Raw genomic sequence first — 19,305 nt, 5'->3', positions numbered from 1 at the left:
CCAAGGGACCAGCTCCAAACGGCTCAAGCAAAAGCTGAGCTGATGAGCCATATCAAGAAGTTCTTCTCAGATGCCGTAGTACCATGACCCTCCATCGTGGTCCAATATCAAGCTTACAAAGTTTGCATACATCCTACCTTCAAACGACCTTTATCTTATGTGTGATTTACTGGGTTAGTATGGTTTCACTGAACTACTTAGGTGTTGTATGGTTGTTTTTCTGTTAAGTTGTGTATGGATTAAGCTGCCAAGATTGATGGTCGTCTGTGTATAGATCAAGTTGTTTATATTGATGTTCGATTGTTACATTGAAGAAACAATCTGAATGACTTAATTAACTATTTTAACATTTAGGGGTCGTGTACCAACCGCTTACCGGCAAGAGTCACTGTTATCACTAACTTTATTGGATAATATTCTTGACCATCAAAATGGATTGTTGGTAATGTTTTTTTTACCTGGTAACTGCTAACTGAGTGAGAGCCTCTCACTCGCCTATTGGAGGGACGTTTCAATCTTTTGGGAGGCCTGTTATACTCAAAACTTGTAATTACGCTACAAATGAGATATCATATCATATATACATATATGTTAAGAACCGAGAAAAGCTAAATAACTATCTTAACTTAAACCTAATGTGCTAAAATCTAAACCTAACAATTTGAACCTAAATAAGGTGTTGCATATGTTGAAATCCCAAGAAACATAAAATTGGGCCCAAGAATTTAGGATCTTGTTTAAAATCTCACATTTAACATATTAAAAACGATCATGTTTATCAGGAAAGATTCTTGGTATTTGAAATACCGGGGGCGAACCTACTCAAGGGCATACGGTGACACAACACTTCAACTCCGTCAAAAAGGAAAAAAAAATTGCGTTCCTAAAGGGTGCTACAATATCGTTTCGTTGAGTGTTTCTATGTTTCTTGAGTCTAATGACACAAATTTCTTGTCATAGGGTTCATTTGTGTGGCTTTTCCCCCCTTCGAGACATTACATCCGCAAGAGAAGGAATCAATCAATAAACCAATAATAATTTTGTAAAAGCTATCGATAGCTTTTTTTTTATAGTAAAATATTCTTAGTACGACCGTGTTTTTGTTACTAAATAAGATTTTCGGTTCATGTTGACAAATATTAAATGCTTAAAGAGTAACTTTTATAATAAGGCAAATTGCATGAAAAACTAAAGTACTTTAACTTGATTTATATTTTGGGTAACGTACTTTCAAAACTTCTATTTTGGTACATAATATCTAAAGTTTTAAACATTTAAGTATTCGAGTAACCGGTTGAAGCATTAACCAATTATCAAGCTGATGTGGTATCCAACTCAGTATCATTTGTTGACGTGGTTAGTGATATGAAATTTTTTAAATCTAAAATTAGTCTTTTTTTTAATCTAAAATTCGATTACTCGAATACTTAAATGTTTAAAACTTTATATCTTAAATACCAAATTAGAATTTTAAAAATAAATTATTTAAAATAAGAATCAAATTAAATTACGTTAATTTTTCATATAATCTACCTTTGGATTAAAATATTTAAAGTTATTAAGACAAAAATACGAAAAAACAATGGTGTGCGTGGCAACTTTCCATTTGCAATGGAGGGAAAGGTACAAGATCCAATGCAGGATGTACAACTCTTTATAGGGAAGGGCCATTGGACCCACCGGCCCACGGGCCGGTCAACCCTCTAGTCCTTTGACTTCCAATTAGCCGGTTGCCACCACAGTCCTCTCGCAGAAAACGATAATTTCCCCTACATTTCATTTTCTCCCACAGGAGGCCGAGAGACTTTTTCTTTTCTGATTTAAGAATCGAAGGGGATTTCGCCGACGTTTGATCAACAAACCAAACCCTAGGGTTCCGGTGGCACTGAACCATGTGGAGACGATTGCCTTCTCAACTTCAAAAATTCCGATCCGTTCAGAGATCTTATGGCGTTACCACTTTGTCTCCGTCGCCGGTGACTCTCCAGCCATGCGCCTCTCTTGTCTCTCGTCATATTTCTTCTGTATCAGGTGGATTTTTCCTTCTCATTCAGACCGTTATGTATTCTGGATTTTTCTCTAGTGATTATCTGTGAAATTGTTTCGAGATTTATGGATTTGGATGCGTGACTGTTTCTAATGATAGGAAATGTTTCTAAGAAGAGAGTTGAAGATGTAATGCCTATTGCGACTGGTCACGAGCGTGAGGAGCTTGAAGCTGAGATTGAGGTCAGGTTTTGTATGGCGATTTAGTTTTTTAGCTGTTTGTTCATTTCTGGCTCTACTTTGGCTTGATAAATTGATTTTACCGTTGGTTGTCTGTTTCTCTATTTGATTAGGGACGGGATATTCTGGACATCAACTTTCCTGAAGGTCCTTTTGGTACCAAGGCAAGTACAACTATAATTTAGTCGCAATCTTGTTTTGTTATAGACATATACAGATGTTTGTTGAATACGGTTCATCATGCAAAGTTTTGTTTACAAGAGAACTAATTGGAGAATTAATAAAAATATCTGTCTAACTAATGTGATGATCTAGTGATATTCATGTAAGCAGCAAACGAATCATTATCTGCCCCATAATTTGTTACTGCTCTTTTCCATTGGCTAGAGACTAGGTTTAATGCCGTATATTTTTTGATACAACTCCAATGTATAAGGGCTTGTTTCATTATTTAGACCATAGAGGATTGTTTTAATTTCGTATCTATATGTAGTGTTATAGCTATTGGATGTTACATTGTTACCTATTGAATTTGTCATCTTTTATCACATTGAAGGAGAAAAAAATTTGACCATGCTCTTGTAGTGTACTCAAATTTGACCATATCAGTAGTCTCTTACTTGCGGTTGACTGAAATGATTTTACTTACATCTGACAGTCAGGGTTTCTTACTTTCTTAGGCTACTTGACACAAGTCGGCCTACATTTTATTGATGTATATTGAGTTTTAGACAGACATGAGGCAAAAGTGGAAATTCACATCTGAATGCATTGGAAACTTCTATATAGATGAAAAGTATGTAAAAGTAACATAAAATTTACTAATAATGGCGTCATTGGTTTCTCAATGTCATTCCATGATATCACAACAGATATGTATCGACTAAGAGTGAGAGCCTCGTAAACATTTCCAAATTATATCTGCTGTACAGGGTTTGTCTGCATTATAGTTGTGTTCATATACCATATCAAAATGACAATGTACCGTGATGATCCTCTCCTTCAGTGGAAAATGGGTTATCAACCTTTTATCGAACTGACCAAATGTACAAGAAAACTTTGCATTTAATGCTACATTCAAAATGAAGTAAATCTCATAGACCAAACAAACCATAAGACTTTGTTATGGTGTAATAGGTGCTCATACATATTTTCACTTGAACGTTTTTGAGGAAAGGAAGCATTGAAATTTTCTTCTGGGTTAGAGGGAGTATTATATTGTCTCTGTTAACCAAATTTTCAACTTGCTGAACGAGGATCCTCTTTAGAAAAGGGAGTAATGTCTTTGTGGCCACTAGCATGACTGTATATGATTCTACTTATTTCCTTTTTCTTTAAGAATCATAACATTAGACCTATTACGATTCTAATCTTACAAAAGGTGCGTTATCGCTTTGATTTCTCGTTAGCTAGGCTTTAATAAGGATGTTTAGGCTTTACTAATAAAATAGAAAAGAAAGGGCTTTTTCATCAGGGTGCAAAGGTTTGGAAGGAAAGACGCTACAACTTTTTGTTCATTAGGACATAGCACACATGTTTTTAGAAGAATGCAGAGATGGGGAGTTATTATTGGCTAGAGGAAATAGCAGGTGGTGAGTATTTTTGTATTGCCTTCTTTTGGGTGTTGGCCGTCGGAGGTGTGTGTATATGCTTGTTTTTTCATGCTCTTCAGGTTATTATATGCAGTTAGAAATTAGGATGAGAAAACATAATATGCTTGTATCAGTGTATCATGCATCTCAAAAATTAGTCTGAGGCTTTGAGTCATGCAAAGCTCTTCTGATTTTGCTAAAGACCTTTATATACTGTATGGGCTTTTCTCAATGATGTGTGTTTCTTTCTTAGTTTCATTCTTTCATTTTGCTAAAGACCATTATATACATTGTGGCCATCACAAAGTTCTTTCATTTTGCTAAAGACCACTATATACTTTATGTGTTTTTTTTCATATGCCTTTATGTTCTTTTGACTTTGCTGAAGACCTTTGTACTTCAAACTCTCGCACTCTCCCCCTCGCAGACACATACACACTCGCTATTGTCTGCACTTATTTAAAATGAAAAGGTTTGTATCAAGCAAAGGCTCGCTTTTCTGCTAGTTTTGATGTTTTCAACATGACTTATTTCTTTTATGAGAGTTCTCAGGGTGCTTAAATCTGAATGACCTGATCTTAATATTGGTGCTGCAATAGCTATTACGGTGGGATGTTATTTACAGAAGAAATTTAATGTGAAGAAATTTATTAGTATTATGTTATTACAGAAGAAATCTAATATGAATTCTAGGTTTGTTATCAGCATGAACTGCTGGTCTTTTACTCTTTTATATTGCTATGTATTTTTGAGGTGGTGAATCAAACAGTAAATGGTTGTTGTGACTTGGATTTTGTCAAAACTATTTCCTTCTCTGGTGATTTTGGGTCATCTTAAACTAGATCTAACTTTATGGTTTTTTATTTCCTGTAAAAACCATTTTTTTTTTTTTTTTAACTTATGTTTTGGCTTTCAAGTGTATACAGTCGTGTTTTTGTTTGACTTTTCACTATTTTTCAAATTAACCAGTTGCTTTTATGTATACAGGATTGCAATTTTTTTTAGATTTTAAGTTTGATTTTTATTTCAATAATATGGTTCATGGCCATCACTTCTGTTCATTATCTTGTTTTACCATAAGAAATAGGCTTTGATGGGGACTGAAGTTAAGCTTGACACACCTTCCTGCCAAAAGGTTATTTGTTTTCTTTTGGGGGAACAGTGAGGGCATTTTGATTTTCTTTTTTGGGTGGTGCATGGTGGGAGAATTGATAATATTATCACTTGTATGTTGGAAATCTGTTCACATTGGACCATTGATCTCTCTTTTGTTTCAATCTTTCAACGTACTATCAGAAGTGGGTAAAACTCTACCACACTGCTGTTATTAGAGTGCATTTGGACTTCGGGCTCATTAAACATTGCCATTTGTATGTATGCGTGACTCATTCTCTTGAGGATGCTGGATGGTGAAAGGAATGCGAAGATGGTATAGGGGACAGAAGCCCAGGAATTTTTTTTATCTAAAACTAAAAGATAATTACAAGAGAAGGATGGACATACTCATCCATAGTACAAAATGCCTTCCCAAAACATGCTTTGGGTAAACTACTAGAGATGGCTTATTATTATACCTTTTTACATTTTTGAAGATTCATATATCCCCATACAAAATTCCTCTATAGTAACCATATACAACAAAAATGATACGAATAGTAAAAATTGTATCTCTTGGCTGAAAAATTCAGCTACTCACCATTGTTGACCATGAAAGGAGCTCAATTTATGCCTCCATTTTTATATCTATGTTCTTGACTAGGCTGAAACTTACACATTTGCACCACCTTTGAAAATATGATCTCATGTGTCATATTCATTTGCCTGTAGGAAGCACCTGCTGTGGTCAAATCGTACTATGACCAAAGAATTGTTGGATGTCCTGGCGGGGAAGGCGGTGAGTCAACTCTACCCAGTGCCATTTCATGATAATAAATGATAAAACTCTTTTATCTATTATGTCTTATGATTGTTCTAGCTCTCTTGTATGATAACTGATTAACAAATGTTATGGATCTTTTGGAAACAGAGGATGAGCATGATGTTGTTTGGTTCTGGCTAAAGAAAGGCGAATCACATGAATGTCCAGTATGCTCACAATATTTTGTGGTGAGTGGTATTAACCTTTCATTCTGCCCTTCAAATTTTATTTACTCCCTCCATCCCAAATCCACATTTCTATTTTAGTTTGTACCAAGATGAGTATCAACTTTCAAAAGCAAATATTTACTTTCCCATATTACCTTTAATTATAAGATGGAGAAAATTTATCTCTCTATTATTTAGGGTAAAATTGTCATTTGCTTACTTAAAAATTGTAATAATTTGATATGCACTGACCCAAGCCCAAGCCCAAGCCCAAGCCCATTAGTAAGATATATATATATATATATATATATATATATTAGAAGGGCTAGTTATGGTATTTTGTTATGTCTGTTAATAAATAGGGAGTGTGGGGGAGTAAGAGAGGCATCGAGAAATTAGTAAGAGTGTTCTTAGGAGAGCTCTGGCCTCTTGAATAGCCAGAAACCCTTTTGATCTTGTCAAATTGTAGCATCCTTAGTGATCATAACAATCTGTTCTTATTTCCCTTGTTCAATTAAATCAGTTCATAACATAATTACATATTCCTAAGACTCTGTGCCAGTTTTAATGTGGACATTTATTTCGAGACAGAGGGAGTAATATTTAATTGCTGTTAGATACCACAAATCATCCTTCAATCATCAAAAATTTTGTATTCTTTTAGCTGAGAATAAATCATGATCAAAATTAGAATATGGACTGAATTGAAACTTCTTGATGAAGTAGTAGGATTTTTTTGGAACGGAACGTGGCAATCTATCATTGGAATGAGTTGTATGTTGAGAAGGTCACAATCATAAGCAACCGTAAGCAAAAAGAAAAAGAAAAAGAAAAAGAAGCCAATTCGAATTTGAGTACACATTGATTTCCTGCTTGTGCTTTTTCTCTTGTGAAGTAACATGTGGATGATGAAAAAGGGTCATTTAGGTATATAACCTCGAATGGGATTTTAACATCCTGACCTATTACAAGAAAAATGGCTTTATAATCACTAGTCATGAATTTAATCAGGGATAGGCTAAATGCACCCCGTGTATTTGCTAATTGCAGTGAAATTGAGAGAATTAGTCAATCCCATCAACCAAATTCACTCTTCAGTTACTTTTCAGAGCCACTTTCCAAAATAGCCAATCTTTAAGTAGATGTTTTACGCATTTGCGTAAAAACTGATTTCTGGAAGGAAAAAAATCCATTATGCATATGCGTAAAAAAAATAATTCCTTGTGCAAAAATCTGAATATTTACGCAATTTTTTTAATTGAAATTTGAGTCGAGTTTACGCAAATGTGTAAGACATTTGCTTAAACTCGGAATTCAATTGAAAAAGTGGCTAAAAAGTGAAGTTGGTTGTAGAGATTGGCTATTTTGGTCAATTTCCCTGATTGCAACTCTACTTACTAATTTTCTTCTCTCACACACATCAACACATCAACGTTAAGACTTACTTCTTACATTTTGCATGATGATGGGTCGTATGACATTTGATAAAATGTGATGGTTCATGTTTTGACAGTTGGAAGTGGTGGGACCAGGAGGACCTCCAGATGGTCATGGTGACGAACATCATTGATTGCAGCTTCCACCTTTTATGTCTGGTAGAATAAGAATCTGGTGACAGGGTCTGGAGTATATTCCTCAGCTTCAGGATTCAAGAGATTTTTGGCTTGCTCAGCTTTGCTTTTGTACGCCTTACTTGACAGACATTTTTGGCCCTATTCCCACCATATATTCTTTCTTCCTCATCTTTGTGAATTTATGGATTGTTGGATGTGTCGCCAGTTTTAAGACTTTATGGTCTTCATAACCATAAACCCATTACTCAATTCCACCAGATAATAATTAATATAAACCTCAAGTTTATGTTCTTTCTAGTCTTTTATGCAGGGCAGGTTCACCCATCACACCAAGAGTTGCATTCCCAGCTTCATCCCGTTAATTGTATGCTAATTGGGTAAGCGCTTATTGGCTCATTTATGTATTGGTCGAGCACCAAGAATCTTACACGGTAAGTGAGCGTGGTGACTTTTAAGGGGATGTTTGATTTGTTTTCTAGACGTGTGGAGTAATTTGTATGAATTGGGAAGGTTTTTGTTTGGGAGGGATTTTTCATAAATGGGATGAGTGTTTTATTTAGTTGGGAGTAGATTTTGAAAAGACTTACCTTCTATATAAAGCTCTCCCTAGAAGCTTACTGAATAAGTCATGTTCTATGCCATCATACTGCTATCAAACAATCATGTATAGCTGAATGAATAACCTACAAGTCTCATTAAGCTACCATATGCTAACCTGACAAGTGTTTACTACTTGCTAGGACGTTTACCTTACTGGTTGAGCATTACAAGGCCAAGAATCTTACCTAGGAAGTGAGTGTGATGACTCTAAGGGGTTGTTTGGTTGGTTATCCATCAAGTCATGTATGGATAAAGTTGTCTGTGTGGACTAATCTGTATTAATTGGAAAGGTCTTTGTTTGGGGGAGTTTTTCCATAAATGGAGTAAGTGTTTTGTTTAATTGAGAGGGACATGTTTTGGAAAAGACTTGGCCATTTGCATAAAGGTTCTCTTAGAACCTTACTAAATAAGTTATTTTCTATATCAATAAGCTACTGTCAAATAGTTGTGTATAGTTGACTGAATAAGTTGTGAGTTTCATTAAGCTCATTAGGCTACTAACAAACATGTTCTTACCCTAATAGTGTTTAGCGGATAAAGTTTTCGATTCTAAGTGACCCTATAAATATTTACTTGGTAAGTGCTTTAGTAAACAACCCTTTACTCTTCGTATCAAACACATCCGATCTTTGCTTTGATCCCAAACCTAGCCATAGTAATTGTTTTTGGTCCAAATTCATTTGTAAATCCCGTATTCTTAAAATATCTACATAATCAATTATAGGGGCTGACCTATGCAAATTTGAGCAGGTTTTCATGCATCTGTTAAAACTTATTTTTTTAGTAGTATTTTTTGAGGTATAAAAGATATATCTGCCAAACTTTGAGGGGGTGTTTTGTGTTATTAGGAAACATAAAGAGCATCAACTAAAAAACCAAAAAAAATATTTTAAAATCAATTAAAAAACCGAAAAAGTTTATCAAAATCGACCTAGAAAACTTAAAAATTATTTGAAACACTGGAATTAGTAAAAAAAAAACACATCAGACGACTTTATTGACCTTTAATTCATCTTAAGGGGGTGTTTGAAATTGCTTATAAAAACAACTTATTGACTTATTTTGGTGTGACATCGATGATAAATATTTTTGAGTATTTGGATAAAGAATTTATACCAGTCTCAAATCGATAGTAAAAAGTTTTTGAAAAAGTTAAATCATTCTAACTTATAATAAATCGATAAGAACTTCTAGAAAAAAATATAAGTTGTTTCAAATAAATAATTTCAAACACCCCTGTATATACAACCATTCGACAAAAATCCATGATCGTCAAGTGATTTAATTGGATAGATAATAAAAATTGTGGAATGAATTCCTTAGGTGCCAACCCCACGAAAACACGTGCATGCAAAACAACCATGGTGACACATGATCAACCTACGGAAACGCGTGTACGGTGCACAACAACAAATATTCTTGATTGCAACATTAAAACTAAATTACAACTTTAGTCCCTATGATTCGTTTATTAATTTCTATTTTCATCCCTCTACTTTAGAAATTGAGATTTTCGTCTTTATAGTTTATAATTCATTACTATTTTCATCTCTGAACCAATCCATACATGTAAGTACGAGGGACCAAAGAAGTAAATAATTGTAAACCACAAGGACCAAAACAACACTAAATTATAAATCATAAGAATCAAAATAGCAATAAATTACAAACAATAAGGGGTTGTTTGACAGTTGTTGAATGATTTAGTGCAGAATGATTAAGAGACTTTCATGATATAGTGCAAAATGAAATATAATTATTTGGTAATTATTTACAACGAAATTAGGGCGCTGAATGGTTAAGAGGGACCCAAGATACAAAATCATTCAAAGAATTTTAGAATCATTAAGAGACATACTTTTTTGTACCAAACAAGATTTACCACTTAACGATTTAGAGGCTGTCTCTTAATGGAACTATTAAGAGGTAAACAAACATCCCCTATTATAAAACCGCAATTTCTAAACAAGTCGAACATCACGAACTTCAACAAACCACAAGGACTAAAAACGTAATTTACTCTAACATTAACTAGCATGGGCCAAAATTTCGACGTATAGCCAAGCAAAATTGATTCCTTGAAGAAAGAATATGACCCTTTTTTCTTGCTTTGTTTGTTTCAAACCATCACTCTTCAAGTTGCATGTGGCATCGTATTCATGCATTCCCATCCCATTTTACCTTTTCATATTAGCGACACCATTGTTGTCCCTTCCCCACACTACCATACCTTTCGATTTCATGCTCACTCTACCATGCCTCCTTTATACGTTTACGGTAATCGAAGAAAGGCCGAGAAAAAAACGCGAAAAAGGGTCGTTATCGCAACCAACAATGATTCTTTATCTTGCAAACACAAATACCAACAAGTTCGATTTTGAAGCGGGGTTGTTTTTGGACACGTTTTTAAGAATCTTGTGTAGGCAATCAGGGGCTGGTCTGGTATTTTACTGAGTGGGTGTATCTTTAAGGTGGTTCAAAAGCGCATAAGGCTGTCTGATGTGTTTTTTTAGCCGACTCACACTGTAAAAAGGGATTCTATAAGTTTGTTTGGTTGATTTCAAAAGATTTTTAAGTTTTTGGGTTGATGTTTCTTGTATTTTCTAATATTGCAAAGAATCCTCGAAGGTTAGAGGGTGCAGCTTTATACAGGAAAAATAATAATTCCTACTTGCGAAAATAAGTTGAGTGGGAGCATGGGAACCCGTTCGGGGCTTCGTAGGTCTTCCCCTATAAGCAATAGGTGTCAAAATTTGTAGCAAATTAAACCAATCAACATGGATGCTGGTTGTACCAATTAAACTGGTACTGATTTAATTATATTGATAATACAATATCAAGTATGCAAACTTGTTTGGTAGGTTGTATTATGAGTCGTGTACCATGTTGCTACTATACTGTATCGATTTTTATATATTTAATTGATTAATTAATTATTAAATATATATTTAATTGATTAATTAATTAATTAATTATTAAATATATATTTAATTGATTTATATAAATATATATGTATATATATATATATATGTATATATATATCAATCGAAAAAACTTAAAGGGTGTATAGTTAAAGGTATTAAGCAGTACTTAATGAGAATGAAAATAAAAGAAACTGTATGGTTTTCTATAATATAATGGGCTCATTCCCATAGAAGCCCAAAATTTCATTCCTGGTTAAACTGTGGGATGAAAATTCATTCACATTTTCATGTCATTTTCATTTTCATTCTTCAGCATGAGCCAAACAGACCCTTAGTACCAAGAAAATTTGGTTAGTACATGATATAAGATTATTTTAAAAGAAAACAAGGACCATTTTCGAGTCCCTTCATGGTTCTTAAATGTCTTTACTTACTTGTTTATTGTTTTATTTATTCTCGTCATTGCTGTAACAATAGTTATGTACATATTCTTCCACTTTTCATATGTAGAATTGTGCATTTGTTTGTGTTTAGAGTATTTGTAACCAGTGTTCTAAAAAGTTTGTCACAACAACTAGCCGTCGTGACGTGTCGTGACCATTGTTCGAAAGGGCTCATCGCAGCAACAGCCATGATGCATTGTGGCTCAAGGCTTGTGTTTCTCAAGGATTGTGGCGTGTCATGTCCTATTGTGCAGTTTTTTAACGAGATATCTAGTTTTTCTTACCTTTTTAATGTCTTTTTTATAAGCTTTTAATATATAAGTATATAACCTAGTTCGTTTCAAATACAATCAATCGCATTTGTATAACCAATGCAACCCAATAAAAATATGTATGCATATATATATATATATATATATTATAGACATTTGCCGTTATAAGTCATGCCGGGAAAATGTTGTGGCCACTAAAGCTTAAGGCATGGTTTGCCATCACGCCATTTAAAACTTCACTTGCAACATAGAAAAAAAAACCGGTACAAAAAAAAGTATTAGGAAGACCCTACGAACGTCTACAAGGGGCATGCTATGAACGTCTATGAAGTGCAACATTGGTTCTGACGTCTGAAATACTGATTGTAGACATATATCATTATTTCAGTGGTGGAACCACGTTAAATCCGTCGGTTGTTTGCTTGTATTTTCTCTTTAATTATTTATTACATATTGTGTTTTTCATCGTGATTATTCAAGAAATCTATTCGGTATCAATACTTATCAACGGTACTAAGCGTCATATTCTTATTTTTACGTCAGAACAGTAAATATTCCAATCCTCAGCGCGTTTGACTTCTTTCAAAAGAATACTATTATATTGATACCAATTTGTAAAGGAAGATGATGGAGAGTTGACCAAAATGCGCACTAAATACTTTTCGAGAGATCTCCTCCAAATAACTGGTATGGCTATCGAAATCGTGAGCATCCGCATGCAGGTTACCGTGAATTCATTAGATAGGTGCCGATTCCTGTCTCGGAAAAGTGTTTTCTCCTCTTTGTCTTTGATTTCTTGTATATCTTCTTCCATCTTCTACGGGAGGCTCATATTTGGTCCAATCAAAAACGATTTTATCGTTTCATACCCTATACATACGTCTCGCTTCCGCTCAGCAGTTTCGAATACTTGAACGATTGACTCATTTTTTTTAAATCTATTTTACGGTATAGACACTTATGACCTCCCCCTCTATGTCCCGCGGTAATGATTCATCTGGCATTACGACCTTTACCATAATGATGCTGTCCATAGATCAAATTATTTCGTGGACTGTATTTCACTTGACCGTCTAAGGTTCCACCATTATTTAAGTGGTGGAACTACGCTAAATCCGTCGGTTGTTTCCTTGCATTTTCTCTTTGATTATTTATTACATATCGTGTTTTTCGTCATGATTATTCAATCTAAATCTATTCGATATCAATACTTATCAACAGTACTAACAGTACAACCTCATACACGTCCTTATGCCAAAACATATCTGAGTTTGAAAACAAATACAGACCAATGTCAAAAAGCATCAAGCGTCGTATTCTTATTTTTACGTCAGAACAGTAAATATTCCAATTCTCAGCGCGTTTGACTTCTTTCAGATAAATATTATTATATATCGATACCAAATTGTAAATTAGATTGTCTGTATTCGTATTTGCATCCCGAAAGCTTACCTAATTAACATGATTCATTAAGTCATTGTATGAATTAAGTCATCAACTTATTTATATTAAGACGTAATTAAAGTTGATTCCATGACCTTTTCCCATTTCTGATTTATGTTATTAATTAAATGAATCGGATTCTTTGGAACTTCTTTTACTAATTTGCCCTTTTGCCATATATTCTTTTATTACATATTTTTAGTAAATTTGTCGATTTAGACCCTGTTTTTTTTACAGATCCAATGACTCGTATACAGTTAGCAAGTAGATGAACAACACGTGTGAAAATGCAACGTTATGTAAAACGTTCGAAACTGTTTTTTCATTATACAAAACAGTATTGAACATTTCACGTATGAAATAACACTGGATTAATGTTGTGAAAAAACGTAAAACAGTACTGGGTGTTTCACGTATGAGATGATACTGTATAAACGTTGTATTTTCACACATGTTGTTTCATATATAAACGATGCATAAATACTGGTTTTCGAGTTTCTAGGATTTATTGAGTTTGTAAATAATTATACGTCTTATTCTTTATGATACACTAAATGTTTTTATTCTATCGTTCAAAAATTATAAACATTTTTTTAAATATTTATATTGATTTATATTTTTTTTTGTTCTAAGAAAAAAAAAATTACAAGTGATAGAATGAGTCTGTTTGGTAACTAGAGAAAACAAGTTCAGGTTAGATCTAGTAATTATTCAGTTGTTTAAATAAAAAAGGATTAACTCGTCAACTATTTTTGAATTTTTGTGAATTTTATAAATAATTAATGTAAATCTCAGTTGGAGTTGGATCTGAGTGATGGGATGTATGCAAACTTGTCATCCAGTAAATCCCAATTTCAGGTGGGGCCTGGTGGTGAGATGTATGTTGATCTGTCATCTAGTAAATCCCAATTGGAGGTAGGGTCTAAGTGATAAGATGTATGCAAACATGTCATCTAATAATTCCCAATTGGAAGTGGGGTTTGGGTGATGGAATGCATTCAAAATTGTCATTTAGTAAATCCCAGTTGGAGGTAAGGTCTGAGTGATGGGATGTATGCAGACCTGGATTTTAATAAATCCTAGTTGGAGGTGGGATCTGAGTGATGGGATGTATGCAGACATGTCATCTAGTAAATCCCAGTTAGAAGTGGGTTCTGAATGATGAGATGTATGGAGACATGTCATCTAGTAAATCCAGTTGGAAGTGGGATATGGGTGATGGTATGTATGCAAACCTGGCATATAGTAAAATCCTAGTTGGAGGTGGGGTCTGAGTGATGGGATGTATGAAAACTTGTCATATAGTAAAATCCCATTTGGAGGTGGGATTAGGATGGTGGGATGTATGTAGACCTATCATCTACCGAAACAGTATAGTACAAATGCTTTTGTAGTAATAACTTATTCCATGTGTTGTGGTGTCAGTAATTTCTCATGAAGCTGCAAGCAAAGATTGCAAGAGGAAGTTGGCTGCAGCTTATGAGCTGAACAAGAAAACAAAGGGTATGGTGAGCAACGAAGAGATGCAAAACTAGTGGAAGACCACAACCAAGGGACCAGCTCCAAACGGCTCAAGCAAAAGTGGAGTTGATGAGCCATATCGAGAAGTTTTTCTCATATGCCATAGTACCATGACCCTCCATCGGAGTCCTATACCTTCAAACGACCTTATCCTACGTGGGATTTATTGGGTTAGTATGGTGAACTAGTTAGGTGTTATACAGTTGTTTTTCTGTTAAACTGTGTATGGATTAAGCTGCCAATATTGATGGTCATCTGTGTACAGATCAAGTTGTTTATATTGATGTTTGATTGTTGTATTGAAGATACAGTATTTATACAATATGATTCCATATAAGAAACGTTTATGCACATGTACATATCATACAGATAAATGTTCGTTTTCATTTTTCAAGATTTTTCTCTGTATCTCACTGTGTGAAACCAAAAATTGTATTTATTTTTTGCACTAAAAAATGTTACAAAAAAATGGTAGTTGACAAAGTTAGTGGCAACAGCATATGTTGTTTTTGTGTGTCTGAAAAGAATTACCTAACAAGGAACATTTAAAGTTCCTAATCTTTTTTTATCAAAATAAACACCACCCTTAAGAAAGGGAAAAAGGATCACCGTCAAAATATTATTTTATTCAATTTCATATTAAAACGTTAAAAAACGGATCGACTGCTTTTTTCTGATACCGACCATCGCTTTTGTCCATACTTGTTACTTTCATACGTATAAATAAACTGTTCAAATGTCATATTCAGACGGCTGTTATGCTTATTATATATAAATACAGCCTTTCAAACTTTACAGTAACATAAATGATTCCTTCTTTTTGATTTTTTTGTAATGAGCAAATTGCATAAAAAAGTAACGTATTTTAATTTGATTTATATTTTGGGTAACGTACTTTTAGAACTTTTGTTTTAGTATATAAGATGTAAGGTTTTAAGCATTTAAGTACCTGGGTAACGTGGTTGAAGCATTAGCTGGTTATCATGTTGATGTGGCGAGTGATGCAATGAAATTGAGTTGAATGGCAAATAATACTAAGTTGGATACGACATCACTCACCACATCAGCATGGTAAACAGTTAATGCTTCAACCGGTTATCCAGGTACTTAAATATTTAAAATTTTACATCTTATGTACCAAAATAAAAGTTTTGGAAATACGTTATCCAAAATAGGAATCAACTTAAGGTACGTTATTCTGTCATGTAATTTGCTCTTTTGTAATTGATAGAGCATCTGTTAAGAAATAATTATAGATCCTTAAAACCTAATCTGATAAGGATAACTAAGAGTTTTCTAATTCATATCTGATAAGAAAACCCCAAAAGTTTCCAAAAACAAAAAAAAATTCAAGGCATTATCTCAATACTGAACATACATTTTTCATATATTTTCAAAATATATGTACATACTATATGATAATTGTTAGGATCCAATCACTTACCACTACGAAAAAGCAATTACTGATGAAGAAAGCGTAACTTATTTTCTTATAACGTAGTAGTCAGTGTCACGTTTCGATTTAGGAAGATGTTGCTCAATGACCCAACAATAATTGTTTTTTCTTTACATGGATTTATATTAACATGTATTTTTAATATAGTTTGGAGGCTTTTATGGACCGTTGTTTCAAATAAATTGGTAACATCCGCAGTATTTGAATGTACGACCTCTTGAAACTGTGTCTCACATTTTATCTGTTAAACGAATTTCAAAAAAGTTATAAAATAATCAGATCGAGATTAAAAATAAAAATAATATTTAAATTTAATAACTTTTTAAAGTATCAAAATAATGGCCTAAGCATTAACATTGAAAATGGTTATACATAAAAAAGGTCAAACCCATGAATGATTCTATTGAAGTCAAAACAAATGTATAGGCTAATTTTGCATCTATATTAATAATAAATAATTATTTATTAATTAAATACTTGAAATAAATTAATCATAATAAAATATGATTAATTATAAAATAAATATATAATTACATAAATAAATATATAATTACATGTATACACATGCACTACATTAAAAACAAAATAAATATTATTACAAGATAAAATATTTAGATAAGAAATGTGCGGCGTCACTAAGCAAGCCAAACCCACTTTGTGTCGACCCGCGGCTGGCACTGGTGGCTTGCTTCCAATGTGCATGTTACATAAGATTGCTCATGGGTTGAGTTGATCGGGTTGAAGACATTTAAACAGCTCAACCCAATGCTTACGGTTTGAAAAATCCTAACCCAACCCAAACTGTACAGATTGGGTGGGTTGATACTTTGGTACATTAAAATATTCTTCTAACCTTGAATATGTTATTTCTCTACTCATAATTTTTTTCATCATCAACTATTTGATACAACTTATACGTACTTTTTAAATCTTACATACATCACATTCAATTAATTTTCTTAATTTACGTATATATGTTCACAGTTACTGAACATATATATATGAATGAGTTATATAGAGATAGAGAATAGATTGAAAATATGTATATATGAAGAGGGTACGTGATAGTGTAATCGTCTAATGTATATATTAATAAAAACTCAACAATCATATTAAATCCAATAAATACAAGGATACTGGGTTGGGTTGAGTTCAAATAATAGTAACCCAATTTCAATCCAATGCCTACGGTTTAAAAATTTTATAACTCGATTAGACATCAGGTTGCTTCGGGTTGAATTATTTCATGTTGGTTATTATAACTTATTATGTCATCTAATTCAGTTTCAAGTCTCAAAGACACTAAACGAAAAATAATCTGAAGTTCATGGTATCTCTGCAAACTTATAAGCTTAATTAAAAAATGACGTTGAACACCCAAATTTCAAAACCAAATTAATACATAAACAACATGATCTACAACACGAGGCACAATACAACCCTCAACTAACCAGTAGTCATCGCCCGATCACGACTCCACCAACAATCGTCACTATCACGCTCAGTGTCTTGCAGCTTCTTGCTCTTCCCTTGTTCTAATACACTGAAGGGAGGGGGGAGGGGAGCAATCAAAACGATTTTCTGGGACTGAATGAATTAATTTACAATAATACCCTTGCTCCAATATGTGCCCTACCTCGTGTTCCCCCATATGCCGTCCCCTCCGTACGTACTGACTCCTCCGTGTCAACTTTAGTGTCCCCCATGTGACATCCATCTTCTCTAACTTCCTGCTTTTTTCCTCAAACGTCTTGTCTTTCATACGATGATCATCAAAACGTACACATTTTTTACGTTTCGATCACCAAAAAAATATACAGTGTTTTTTCCAGTATCTTATAACGACAATGTGTTTTACATGAGAACCACGATGTTTAACATCCAAGGAATTTCATTTTGGAAGCTTTTGAGTTGATTGTGTTTAAAAGGTCATGTCATGCTCTTAACCGAAAAATTGTTTAATTAAATGACACTATATATAATACTTTCTCCGTCCCAAATTAAGTACCAACAATTGTTTTTTTACTTAATTTAGTTATTTAAATAACTAAATGACGCATTTGATAATATATATATATATATATATATATATATATATATACTATATTATAAAGTATTTGATAAAAACTCTTAAAAACCACTTTTATGCATGAAGATTACAAATAAACTGTGTGTAAGTATAACTTATTAAAGTTTCATGTTTGAATTCGTGTAACTAACTGCAGGTAAACATAGTCAAATACAAGATAAACATTTCATTCTAAATATATAAAATCTGAAATATAATTAGAATAATCATTAAGTTCTAACGAAATACTTAATTATTGTCGTTATAAAAATTTGTATTATTGAATCAAAAATAAATTACTACTTTATTACATCTAGATTAAATTATAAAGAAATTGCATTAAAGAACTTACACGAAAAACAAGAACTTTTAAATAGTTAATTTGACACTAATATTGACATATGTATTTTTGAAATTTTATATTTTATTCAAAAATAAAAATATTATCTCTTTCTTAAAACCACATAAAAAACGTATTAAAACATCTACATAGACGAAATAAAATAAAATATTAAAATCGATATATATATATATATATATAGAGAGAGAGAGAGAGAGAGAGAGAGAGATAAATTATTATACAACTCTTACATTTGTACAACCAATACAACTCAATCTCAACCATCCATTTAATTTGATGAATATGTAATTTCATAGAAGTTTTAATTATTTCCTAAAATAAAGTATTGATCATAATTAATGAATCTTATTCATCTTTCATAAATATTTAAATCATAATAATTGAACTCTCATTATTTTCATAAATATTTCAATTTATTGGGTTGCATTGATTGTATAAATGTAATAGGTTGTATTTGAAACAAACTCTCTCTCTCTCTCTCTCTATATATATATATATAGAGAGAGAGAGAGAGGAGWGATCATATGAAAACCGCCATCATTTGTGTAAACCGTGCAAACCACCTCCATCTGTCAATTTCATTGTTTAATCTTATGAAATTTTTTCATGAAATTGTTTAATCTTGTAAATTGTTTCATATAATACTTTTTTTGATGAAGTTGTTTCATATATGGTTGTGAAATTGTTTCATATAATACTTAATGAAACTGTTTCATGTATTTTTCTAACATTAATGAAAC

General features: G+C 32.9%; 2 protein-coding genes across 2 annotated transcripts in view; both read left to right on the top strand.

Annotated features, from left to right (window-relative positions):
• The window catches only part of LOC112509222 ((6-4)DNA photolyase), a 7,361-nt gene extending 6,522 nt beyond the window's left edge, over positions 1–839 (top strand). Inside the window, exon 14 of the mRNA XM_025114079.1 lies at positions 783–839. Coding sequence (XP_024969847.1) covers positions 783–839 — 57 coding nt within the window. The remainder of the gene's footprint in view (positions 1–782) is intronic.
• Positions 840–1,744: 905 nt separating this feature from the next.
• LOC112509402 (cytochrome c oxidase subunit 5b-2, mitochondrial-like) lies at positions 1,745–7,769 on the top strand. Its single transcript, XM_025114343.1, has 6 exons — positions 1,745–2,031; positions 2,147–2,229; positions 2,340–2,390; positions 5,646–5,712; positions 5,845–5,924; positions 7,417–7,769. Exons 1-6 carry the CDS (start codon positions 1,893–1,895, stop codon positions 7,471–7,473), a joined length of 477 nt encoding a protein of 158 aa, XP_024970111.1. The 5' UTR covers positions 1,745–1,892; the 3' UTR covers positions 7,474–7,769.
• Positions 7,770–19,305: the final 11,536 nt, after the last annotated feature.

The sequence above is a fragment of the Cynara cardunculus genome (assembly GCF_001531365.2).
Source record: "Cynara cardunculus var. scolymus isolate 2C chromosome LG 3, CcrdV1, whole genome shotgun sequence".
Taxonomy (NCBI): Eukaryota; Viridiplantae; Streptophyta; class Magnoliopsida; order Asterales; family Asteraceae; genus Cynara; species Cynara cardunculus.
This window is presented reverse-complemented; position numbering and strand designations above follow the sequence as displayed.

Coding starts and splice junctions, on each gene's coding strand:
- LOC112509402 (XM_025114343.1), top strand. CDS start 1,893: ATGTGGAGACGATTGCCTTCTCAACTTCAAAAATTCCGATCCGTTCAG. Junction 2,230..2,339: donor AGCTTGAAGCTGAGATTGAG/GTCAGGTTTTGT, acceptor CTATTTGATTAG/GGACGGGATATTCTGGACAT. Junction 5,713..5,844: donor ATGTCCTGGCGGGGAAGGCG/GTGAGTCAACTC, acceptor TTTTGGAAACAG/AGGATGAGCATGATGTTGTT.